The sequence below is a fragment of the Balaenoptera acutorostrata genome, chromosome 3, assembly GCF_949987535.1.
Source record: "Balaenoptera acutorostrata chromosome 3, mBalAcu1.1, whole genome shotgun sequence".
NCBI lineage: Eukaryota > Metazoa > Chordata > Mammalia > Artiodactyla > Balaenopteridae > Balaenoptera > Balaenoptera acutorostrata.
Genome location: NC_080066.1, coordinates 103,825,939 through 103,837,454, shown reverse-complemented (window position 1 = coordinate 103,837,454; position 11,516 = coordinate 103,825,939). Strand labels below are relative to the sequence as shown.

At 51.4% G+C, this 11,516-nt stretch overlaps 1 protein-coding gene across 1 annotated transcript; it reads right to left on the bottom strand.

Annotated features, from left to right (window-relative positions):
- Nucleotides 1–326: 326 nt before the first annotated feature.
- Nucleotides 327–11,353, bottom strand: NUTM1 (NUT midline carcinoma family member 1). The gene is made up of 8 exons (XM_007180461.3): nucleotides 11,251–11,353; nucleotides 10,020–10,115; nucleotides 7,412–8,120; nucleotides 5,221–5,349; nucleotides 3,957–4,096; nucleotides 3,161–3,447; nucleotides 2,757–2,873; nucleotides 327–2,407 (listed from the first exon to the last, which is right to left on the bottom strand). Exons 2-8 carry the CDS (start codon nucleotides 10,033–10,035, stop codon nucleotides 395–397), a joined length of 3,411 nt encoding a protein of 1,136 aa, XP_007180523.2. The 5' UTR covers nucleotides 10,036–10,115; nucleotides 11,251–11,353; the 3' UTR covers nucleotides 327–394.
- Nucleotides 11,354–11,516: the final 163 nt, after the last annotated feature.

Here is an 11,516-nt window from a genome sequence, read left to right as displayed (position 1 = left end):
CGCCAGGGCTTATCAGGGGGCCTAGATGAGGCTGGAAAGTCACCTGGGTCCGTCAAATCCGAGGCCGCCCTCACCTTTTTTCTTTTCAGCATCTTACCCGATCTAGATCAAAGACATGATACAAAGGGGCACACTGAAAAGCATTTTCCAACAACAAAATCTTTATTTTATTTTTTTCCCATACAACTTCCAAAGGTACTTCCCCCAACCTCTCACCAAGGGGACCCCCTCTAGCCTAGCTAGTGTGACCCCCTTTCCCACGCTTGCCACTTTTGCAGAACAACAAAACAACTTAGGACTGAGAACGAACTGTTGGTGTGCCGCCAGAGTGAGATCTACTCTGGGCCCCCCACCTGCAGGGATTGGCAGGTGGGACAGGATGGTCCCACTGCCCCTACTGGGTACGACGTCGTTTCTTCCTCTTGCCTGTGAGGAAACTATCATGCCTTTTACGAGGCTTTGAGGCCCGAACCGCTCCCAGAGGCAGGGGTTTCTTCCCAGGTGCCCCAAGTTCAGCTCCCTGGAAGGGCCTCTTTTCAGCAGGGGCTGGGCCTCCAACTAGAGCTGGCTTCCCAGACTTGGCAACAGGATACGGAGGCTGGCTGAGGCCTCTTGCCTCAGGAACGAGGGAGTGGGGTGCCCTCTGGGTCCCCTGACCCCCTGAGGAGAACAGGCCTGAGGCAGGGCGAAAACTGAGGGGAGGCCCCCTTGGTGAGAGGCTAAGTTTAGAGGCCAAGAGGTGGGCCAAGTTGGAGAGTTCCTCCTCCTCCTCCTCCTCTTCCTCCTCCTCCTCCTCCTTGCCTTTGGCCCCATCTGCTGAGCTGCATGTTTCTTTGACAGGAGAGGCTTCTCTCAGAACTAATCTAGGGGAAGTGCTTCTAAGGCCCTGGAGAGGAGCTGCTGATTTGGGTGTCCCGTGTGCATAAGACTCTGGGTCCCCTGGTAAGGGAGCAAGGTCTTTAGGCTCAGAGAAATCAGTATCCTCCCTGCCTTCTCCTTGGGGGTCATAAGAATTAAAACTTAGTGGGCAGGTATCCTTACTGACCCCTAGCTGGAGGCCACCGGCATCCCTAACATCTAGTATGTTGACCTGCTCTGTGGCTTCCACCAGGGGAGAAATGGAATTGCCTCCACTCCCTGCCTCCGGGCTGGCCTCAGGGAAGGAGGAGGTATCCTGGGTCCCCAGGATAAGGATGTTGCCTTGACTTGCAGGCAGGAGGGTTTCTTCAGAAGCCCCCAGTGCAGAGGCACCATTTCTGCTTTCTAGCAACGGGGGGCAACCTTCAACCCACAGATGCTTGGGATCCCGTAGAGTCTCAGGGCTCTGCTCTCTATTTTCTTTAAGGCTTGAGGCCGGGCTGTTGGCCCTCAGAGGTCCTGACAAGCTGCAATAGTTTCTCTTTTCTAGGGCCGCTGTGGCATCTGTGCCTCCACAGCTAACTATGCTGCTTCCCACATCCCCAGGTGCTGTGCTTTCTCCGGGACCCAGAGAAATGTTGCTTCTGGAGCCCAATGCCTGGCCGCCCTGCTGGTGCTCAGTTACACATTCCCAATCATGGAAGTTCTCTATGACCTCCTCGATCTGTAAGGGCAACTCCAAGCCAAAGGCATCCATCTCAGTGCTGAGCCAAACTCCTGGACTGAGGGAGGCCCCGTCCCCGTCCCTATCCCCAGCTGCTCTAGGGGAAGGGTTCTGGTCGTAACTCTGAACCGTGGGAGGACCTCTGTCATCTCCCCACATGGCCCCTGAAGAGCCTTCCTGGGGCACTGCTAATGGCTCCGTCTCCTGAGGAGCCACTCCAAGACCCCCCATCTGTTGTTCAGTCTGCACCCCCAGGGCCTGCTTTTCTGACCCCTGTCCTTGCAGAGGGGCCAGCTCTGCAAGTCCAGCATCCAAACTGGAAACTATCTCGAGCTGGGGGCCTTCCTGCCAGCAAAGGGGCAGAGCCTCGGAGGTCCTATCACCCACCAGGGAGCACCCAGGGGACTCAGCGCCTCCCAGGTGGTCATCCTGAAGTGGGGCTATCTGGTTTGTAACCTTCCCAGACCCTCCTCTCTCTATACCCAAGGGCCCTTGAGTTCCCTGTGGAGCTGCAAGTTCTAGCTGCAGGTCCCAGCCACTGGGGGATGGCAGAGTGTCCCCATCCCTGCACATCCCCCTCAGGCCATCTAAGTCCTGCTTCTGCCCACCAGGCACTTCTCTTGCCCACTTGCCTGGAGAAGCAGACTTTCCAAGGGGGACGGTGCCCCCAGCCACCCAAAGCCCAGGTGAGGGCTGAAGCCGCCCACCCCCATCTTCATCCTCATCAGAAACAGAAGGACTTGAGTCCAATAGAGCTCCACTGCAACTTGGAGGTAGCTCTGCGTCCTCCTCCTCTTCCAAGGCCAGGAGTCGCTTCTGGACCAGCTAGAAGGAGAATGGACAAATATCGTTCTATATGTGGTTGTGAGAAGGGGTGGCGGGCTGGGTGTTGAGGAGATGGTACTTGGGCAGGGCAGGGAACGCAAGCAAGTGGCTTAAGTAACGGCATCAAAGCCAGATAACCACAGCTCTTTTTTTCCACCTTCTTGGGTCTTATTCCCACGCTTTGAGCCCTTACGCTTCCCGTTTCCACGGTCCCTTGCCTACTGGTTCTGCACCCAAAGCTGACTGCTGAAGCTGTTTTTCTCTAGGTGCCATACCATCCAAGACAGTGTAGGGTTAGGTGAAGCCATGGGAGCCTCTCATTCTGATATTCTTTACCTCCCAGGTTTACCTGGACAAGACCGAGGCCTTCTTCTTCTTCCAGCTCCTCAGTTAAGGCCAAGGGATCCCTCTGTTGTTCTGGGGACAGCAGATCTGCCAAAAATTGAGGGTGAATGACGGCCTCCACCTGGGGAAATGGAAGGAAAAGTGATGGGAGTTCTTGACAGGAGATAACGGGAACCAAGAGGCTCTAGAGAAGCAGCTATGCACCCCCCCCCTACTCACCACCCTCTCCCTGGGCTTTTAGAAAACACCAGCTACACACATCCACGTGTGTGCGCCCATGCACACATATTCCTCGGCACGGAAGACAGTCGAGTCACCCACTGCCTCGGGCAGAACCCTAGATCTTTTGATTCCCTGGAGTTCCCACCCCAGGATCTGCTAGAAACCAGACACCCAGGGCCAGCCCACCTTGGAGACAAAGGCCTCCTGAGAACACAGCTCATTGATGTAACTCAGGAGACCCGCATCTGGATACATCCCTTCCTCCTGCCTCTGCTGCTCTTCCTCTTCCTGTTTTCCATCCGAGTCCTCAGTGGCCAAGTGGCTCGCCACCAGCCCTTCCATGATGTCGGTGTACTCCTTCACCGCCTCCGGTGGGATCTCCTTGGGGGCCTCAGGAGCCGGAGGCCTCCGGGTCTTGTGCTGCCGCCGGCGGGGCACCCGTGCCTTGGAGGCTGCCTTCTTGGGAATGTACACTGAGGGGTGAAGCAGAAAGGAGAAATGGGAAGCGGCACCAAGGCCTCGGCTTCTGCCTCTCGCCCCCATTTGTAACGGCAACCTGGGCACGTGGAGACGGTTCCAGACTGGAGCAGGCCGACCTGACACAGTACCAGCCAGGGGAGGATATTTAGGAGCTGGAGGGTCTGAGAGAGAATCTGGATGAGGAATCTCAGAACCCCTGAAACTTCAAAGAGCCCCCTGATCCAGCCCCCATTTCTCAGGCAGATGAGGTATCATGTGCCTCAATTACAGTCTCTGAGAGAGAGTAGTTGGTTTACTTAGCCAAGATCAATACCTAGTTTGGGACAAAGGGAACCTGAGAACTCAGCTTCCTATGTATGTCCTGTTTGGAACATCAAATGCCCCTGCCTGGAGGGAAACTGGTAGAAGCACAGGCAATGCCTCCCCTGATCTGTGACTGGTTTCTGCACACCTCCCTTTGAGCTGCTGGCCCACGGCTCCTGTTGGAATTGGGCGGCCTTACCTGCCTGCTGGCAAACCTCGGGGGCTGGGGGCCCTGGAGGATCAAGCTTCAGAGGGGCTGCAGGAGGCACGCCCTGGGACCCATTCATCAGCTGTGTGTTCTGAACCTGCATCTCCTCCGTGGCCTCAAACTCCATGAACCTGCAGAGGGTGCAGAGGGTGCAGAAGACCCAGGCAGTGCTGAGAAGACCAAGATCCATTCGAAACCCAGACACAAGACCCCAGGGTATCTGCTCACAGAAGGCCGAGTAACAGTTTTGGGGAAACCTCACAAGGTCTCCACATAGCCCCCCTACCTGCAGTCGTCACTTAGGAAGCTTATTAAGAAAACAACCTAGAGCTTGTAAGCTTCACAGGACAGAGCCATGGCTTTTTCATATGCTATCTCACCCAGCATCGGTGAGGGTATACAGCAGCGATTAATACAGGTTTGTTGAATTCAGTCAGGCCTATGCCACAACCTGGCAAGATCCCACACGTGGGCCACTCCTCAAGGCCTCCTCTGCCCCTGCCTACAACCATAAAGAATGCCTGAAGTCCCAAAGCAGGGCCTGGGTTGCAATTTAAGGCAGTTCCCACCAGGAAGCAGCGCTGAGAGCCAGGAGTCCTGATGCTGGGACTGGGGTCCTGGAAGGGTAAATCTAGGAGGTATGGGTCCAGAAGATTTGGGGGAGAAAGTTACAGTTAAGCTTGGAGGAAAGGGTTCATTTTCCTGAGTTACTTTTTTAACTGAGGAGATTATCATGGAGAAATGGGGGATATGAGCCAGAAGACCACTCTGGGCATCCAGGATTGCCCTGACAAACCTCTTCAAGAACCAGCCCCTCCCTAAGATGACGGGCTAAACTATTTCCAGAGGAGTGGTGGCCCCAAGGTCTGCATCAGTAGTCACTTGCCACCCGGTCAGTGAGACAGGAAAGAACCTGCCTAGTAGGGCTTACCTCCTCATTGCTAGGTTCCCTTCAGCATGGACTTTTTACAACAACCAGGCTCCAATCCCATCCTAAGAGCTTCAATATCAAGGCCCCTATACAACTCAAGATCTGGAGAAGGGAGAGCTTCCAAGAGGAGATAGGATAGAAAAGCCCAAGAGTCAAGATGGTGGAAGAAGCAGCGAGGATCTAGGAGACCCTATGCTAGTCTACACCTCTCCTCCAGCATCCCTTATAGTAACCACCCACAGCCCAGACCCAAGCCTCTCTTACCTGCTCCCACCCCTCAGCCCCGCAGCCCCCCTCGGGAGGATGAGGGTTGGTGGGACTCACTTTTCTGCCATCTCATAAAAGATCATCCGGTCAAAGTTGCTGGTACGCTCCCACTCCTGCACAGCCCTTGGCAGTCCCTCCTCCACGGTCATAGTGGGCTTCCGCCGGACCAGGGACTGAAGCACTGGGCTAAAACCCCCATTGGGTCAGTCACAGTCTACAAGTGTACCCCCTCTCCCACCTGCCCTGACACCCACCTCAGTGCACACCCCCAGCCCCTCATCAGATCAAACATGCCCCACAGTCCCTGTCACATCCCACTGCTGATTAGATCCCAGACCCCCAATCTCACATCCATCCATTCACCACACTGGCCTTTCTTCCCACTGAAATTTACAAACCTCGCACAAAATCAGAGGGTTCATCTCCCCACCCTTTAAAATCAACTACCCTGAATTCTCACAGTGCTGTCCTCAACAAAACACAAGGAAGAAAGCGCTCATGTTATTCAATTAATGGGATTCATTGTAAAGTAAGCTGAACCCTGCCCAATGGCTCTTACATTTTTAAAAAGGCACTCCCTAACCCAAATGAATCTAATTAAAGGCTGTGTGGTGTTTTTATTTGTTGGTTTTTAAGTGTTTTTTTGCCTCTGGGATACCCGTCACAGTCAAATATCAATACTCTTTGAGCTCTTTGTGATGCATTTTGCCTTTCTGACTTCCCATGAGTCCTCAATCATTATTGTGCCTAGAATCACCTGGGGAAGCTTGTTATAACCATGGATTCCAGCGCCCCGGAATCCCAGTTCTGAGCATCTCACCAGCCTCCCGGGTGACTGTGGCAGAGGGTCTGGACTGCACTTTGGGGGAGACCCTGCCCAGAGCCCCTGAACGTGGGGAGCAGAAATAGGCCAGGAGTTAGAAATTCAGCCTGCCAGCCTCCAAGAGAGAACCCAGAGCTGTCTGCAGAAAGCGGGAAGTCAGTACGGTGATCTACACCAAGGACTGTGGGGGAGCCTATTGATTTATTCACTCCAGAGTCAGGACGGAAAGGGGGATTCCTTTAGGGGTTCAGCCACTGGAGGAACAACATGTACAGTTTTTTTTTTTAAGTCCAGTAAGATGTGGCATGCGTTATATGGTGGTTTACACAAAATGCTGAGAGTACAGTGCAGTTGAGAGAGACAGCGGGTCTTGGTGGGAAGAAAATTCCCCAGATGGTCAATGACTTTGCTTTATAAACATAACAGCCCATGACCCTGGGCTCCCAGGTCAAGCATCCGCTCACACAGACATTTTGGCCTTTTGTGAGTTCTTCTCCTCTTCTAGATTGCCTTTTTATAATAATAACAATAACAACCACAAGAGCAGCTGCCATTTAATGAAGCATTCTCTGTGCCAGGCACTCTGCTGAGCACTTCACATACATTAACTCATTTCATCTTTTCAGCAACCCTCTGAGGTAGGGATAATCATCCCCTTTCTAGATGAGAAAACTGAGGGCAAAGATAGTAAATGCCAGGGCCCAGGATGACAAATCTAGTGAGTGGTGGGGCCTTGGTCCTTGACCACTAAGCAAGCTCTACCACCTACCTATTTCAACTTGAATTCTCCTGAATAAAACAGGGGGCAGTGTGGGGAATTCTCTGGCAGTCCAGTGGTTAGGACTTGCAGCTTTCACTGCCGAGGGCCCGGGTTCGATCCCTGATTGAGAAAATAAGATCCCGCAAGCCGGGAAGCGTGGCCAAAAAAGCAAAACCAAAAAAACATGGGGCAGTAGACAGGGTGGCACACAAGCTCCTCAGCCCAGCCGCACACCATCCCCCACTCCCAGCGCTCCTCATCCTGGCTGGTTTGGACAGCTCAACTCCATGTCAAAAGGTAGTAAAATAGAACGGGAGGGCCCTGGCACTCGGTATCAGAGACCCAAGTTCCAATCACTGCTCTGAGCTCCAGTCTTCTCATCCATAAATGAGGATGACCATAAAAATGCCTGCCTGAACTCACAGGGTTGTGAAGATCACTTGAGAGAAGACACCTGAAAGCTTGTTATCATCTGGCACGTGGGTAAAGAGGCTTGTTATCATTGTTGTCGTCGTCGTCGTTATTATTTTCATTATCATAGCATCTCCAGCACCCTCATCACCTGCCCTCAAGTATTCCTAAATAGCCTAACCTCTTTTGTCCATCCCCAAATCCTCCTTATTTAAAAGCCCCTAGAATAATGAATCTCAGGTCTCTCCACTTACATAAGAAAGCAGGAAAGGGCCTCTGCATCAGGACTTTGGGATAAGTGCCTCCTTGCCAAGGCTTTGTAGCGCTGCCAGCATCGGAAATTCTCATAAACACCCTTGGAGGTATAAGAGAGGTCATCCAGTGAGGGCTTGGATTGGGCAGCCGCAGGACCTCCTTCCCCAGTTGCCCCATGCAGCCCTGGCGAAGCCTTTTCCGGGGGCATGATGGGGGCCAGTTGGGCAGCTGGTAGTGGAGCCTGAGTAGGAAGGCCTGGGAGGCCCTCCTGGCTCACCCCAACTGCCTTCGTGGGCAGAAGGGTCTTCACATTAGAGGCTGTCAGGAATCCGGGGGCAGGACTCTCAGGGTCCCCGCAGGGAGAGCCTGAGGCAGTCCAATTGAGGGTGGCCTGAGTAAGGATAAAGTTCTGAGTTTGGGAGGGCTCAGCTGGCCCTCCTTCTGTCTTGACTTTGACAATGACCTTGCCAGCTCCAGCTTCACTGGGGCCAGGGCCCGCGTCCCCTGTCACCAACAACGGGCTGGGGAAAGCAGAGAGCACCAGAGTGTTGCCTGGAGAGAGTGCTGAAGGCACAGGGGGCTGTGAGGGCGGCTCCCAGGGTAGTTGGTCTGGTGGGCCAGGAGCAGGCTGGGGGAAGGGAAGTGCAGTGAAAGGAGACAGGGCAGCGCCAGGTTTCATGGTCATGTCCGGTCCTGGCAATGGAGATGCTGCAGAGATAAAGAAAAAGAGGGGCTGGAGTAGGAGAAGAGGAGACCAGAAGCTAGGTCATCTGAGTTCCACTCTAGTCCCTGAAGAATCAGAGCACTGATTCTCAACAGGTGAGGGAGGGGGAACATGTATAGTTTGCGAATGTCCCCCAAGTGTTTCTGATGTCCCTTACTCCCTGCTGAGAATTAGTGCGCTAGGGAAGCAAGCTGCAAGGACCCTTGGGCCCACGAGTTCATACCCCATAACACATGCCACCCAGTATACGGGTACATTCCAAACACCCTCACACCACCTGGATCCTGCTCCCAGCTGCTCTGTGGTCCCTGCCACCAGGCGCAGAAGCACTGTTCCCAGGAGGGGGTGTGTGTGGATTAGATGTTTTGCTCCCAGAAATTTTGTTACATAACAGCCAGGAATGACTAGAGATAAGAGCCAGGAAATGGGTAAGGGGAAGGCGGTATGGGGAGGGAGGTTTCCAGAGCTTTAAGGAGATGCGGGACCTATTAAAACGTTATCTGTGATCCTTCTGCTTGGAACTCCTAATATCAGAAATTTAGGGTTTCCCTGGTGGCACCGTGGTTGAGAATCTGCCTGCCAATGGCAACTAGGCCCGTGAGCCACAATTACTGAGCCTGCGCGTCTGGAGCCTGTGCTCCGCAACAAGAGAGGCTGCGATAGTGAGAGGCCTGTGCATCGCGATGAAGAGTGGCCCCCGCTTGCCGCAACTAGAGAAAGCCCTCGCACAGAAACGAAGACCCAACACAGCCATAAATAAATAAATAAATAAATTTAAAAAAAAAAAGAAATTTAGGGTCCACTTTTGAACAAGGCACTGACAATGAAGTCTGAAACACAGTTCAGGGGCTATGTGGACTCTAGACAAAGAGACCAGGGATAAATACATAAAACGTGTACTTAATTAATTAGGATGTGTGTCTTCTAGGACTTTTAATAATAGTAATAGAAGATCATCTGCCTAATTTCATGCTACTCTCCTCCCCCTCTTATAAAGAATATTCCACTGGCAAACTAACAACATTCAGCTTCCGCTGCTTCCTGATCATGAAGGAGACATGGAACACGAGCGAACTCTTCACCTCAACCACAGAGCAGAGGGCCAGGAATACTCCCCGAAGTACGGAACACAGTGAAATGGGTCTGAAGGCCTGAGTTCCACAAAAGGTAGAAAGACACAGCATCTCAGGGAAGCCCCAGTTCTCATCCCTGCTGGAGTGACCCACTTCCCCTGGCCCTGGGAAAGCAAGGAAAACTGCTCCCTGAACTAGAACTAGCCTCGCTGGGGCTGGAAGGAGCCAAGAGGCTCTAAGCAGAGGCACTTACAGTACCTTCTGGTCTAGCTTCCGAGAGGACATTTCTCTACAGACTTGGCAACAGATGACCCCACTGAACAGTTTTCTAGCCAATGCTTCCACTCCCCCCCACCCAATAAGAGCAAGAGCAGCCCCAGCTCAGTTCTCAGGGCAAAATTCTAGAGCAGCCTCCAATTGCCTAAAGAAGACACCAGAACTTGGGTCTTCCCTTTCAAACCCCGTGTCCTTCGTACCACACACCCCTGCCCGTGCCACACAAACACATGTTGAAGGAATCCCTCTTCCAGAGAAGCAAGTTGCTAACTACCATCCTTTCTCTCTACTCAGCACTTTCCTCTGAGACACTTTGATCTGCCACCCAGGAGGCCCTCTTCCTTCCCCAACCCATAGTCTTAATGGCACAATCTCCTTCCCCAGCCTCCCCAAGTGTGATGCCTTTGATGGGGTCTAGTGCTCTCACATCCCTCTAGGTCAGCCCAGAGAGCTGGTCCCCACGTAAAATGTCAAGTTTTGAATCTCCAAGGAGGAAGCAGGTAGCAGGGACCTTCCCCCCACCTGCAGACTCACCTCCATCTGAAGACATCCTCTCAGGTTTGGGCACTAACCGTGGCTGTCTGGAAGCCTCCAGAATGAGACAGTCAGGTCCAGGACCCAGAGAGTAACCTGGCTCCGGTAGATACACAGGATCCAAGGAAGGGAGGGTAAAGATCAGATCAAAACAGAACTAGAATCTAGGACTCAAGGCATTCTGCAGTGGGGGAGGGGAGGGGGAATATAGGGTGAGGTTAGGGAGATATTCCATGAAGGGCTCTGGTACGTAGGCAGTAACCAGGAATTCCCTCCAAACCAGAATATGGCAACCCAATTGTTGTGTATCTCTTTAGGACAACTTGCAAATTCTTTCTCAGATTCCCAACTGCATAGTTTTACATCCGTGTTCCCTATACAATTCTTTACCAATATATCTAGTTTTGTGCCTTTCAATTACACCCAGTTCTGGTACCTGAATTCCTATTAATAGCAGGTTGTAGCGAACTCTTGACAATTCAATGTTGGCTGTATTTTCTAAACCAAATTCGGAGTACCTAGCCTGTATATTTAAGGATCAAGGGAACAGAATGCTTGAAATTAGGGTTGTCTCAGAAGATCAAGGGTGTTGAATTACTGTATGCATATCATTTCCTTGGAAAGCTGTCCTGCAGTTTCCAAATAAACCACTACCATCAGCTCTGCAGTCCACAGAAGGCTTAGCCTTACCCTTGGCTGTAAAGCCTCCCACTCTATCAAAAACTGCCATTCAGCCCAAAATTTCAAGACCAAACTGTCCTTCTTTTCGTCTGTTAAATTATTTTTGTTGTTTTAAATTTTTGTTAAATAATTTTAATTTTTTAAACGGGTAATAATACATCAGCACGGTTCAAAAGTCAAACTATGCAAAATGGCATACACAGCAAGTCTCCCTCCACTCCTTTCCTCTGGAACCGAGTTCTTTATCCCAGAGGAAACCAGATTTTTTCTGAATCCTTGCAGAGGTATTTTATGCAACTACAAGTAAACAGAAACTATACTCTTAAAAAAAAAAAAAAAAGCTTTCAGGTTTTTCTGGTAAAAAATTAATATATGTTACAATGTTTTTGCCGTTCTAAATAATACGGTAACGATCACCTTTCTAATGATATCTGGGTTCCAATTTTCATTTCTTTAAACTAGAGTCCTATAAGGAGAAATTGTACGTTCTTTTAAAAATTCGCAATACCTCTAGGAGGTGCATCTTATTATGCTATTATTAGCTACTCACCACTATTAAGAAAGAGCGTTGAATTTGTGGTAGAGACCTGAGTTTGAATCTTAGGTCGACCGCTAAAACATACTTGAGGAGTTTCATAAAATAACTTCACGCTTTCTTCGCTGTACAGAATATTGAATACCCATCATGCACTCTTTACCGCCAATACTTTGAAATAGGGCGAGGGAACCGGATGTAAAATCGGGGAGGGAAGAAAGCCTTCTTTCTTCCCTGAGGTAAAAGGGGCTCTGGATCCTGCAGCCTTGGTTTCTCCAGGT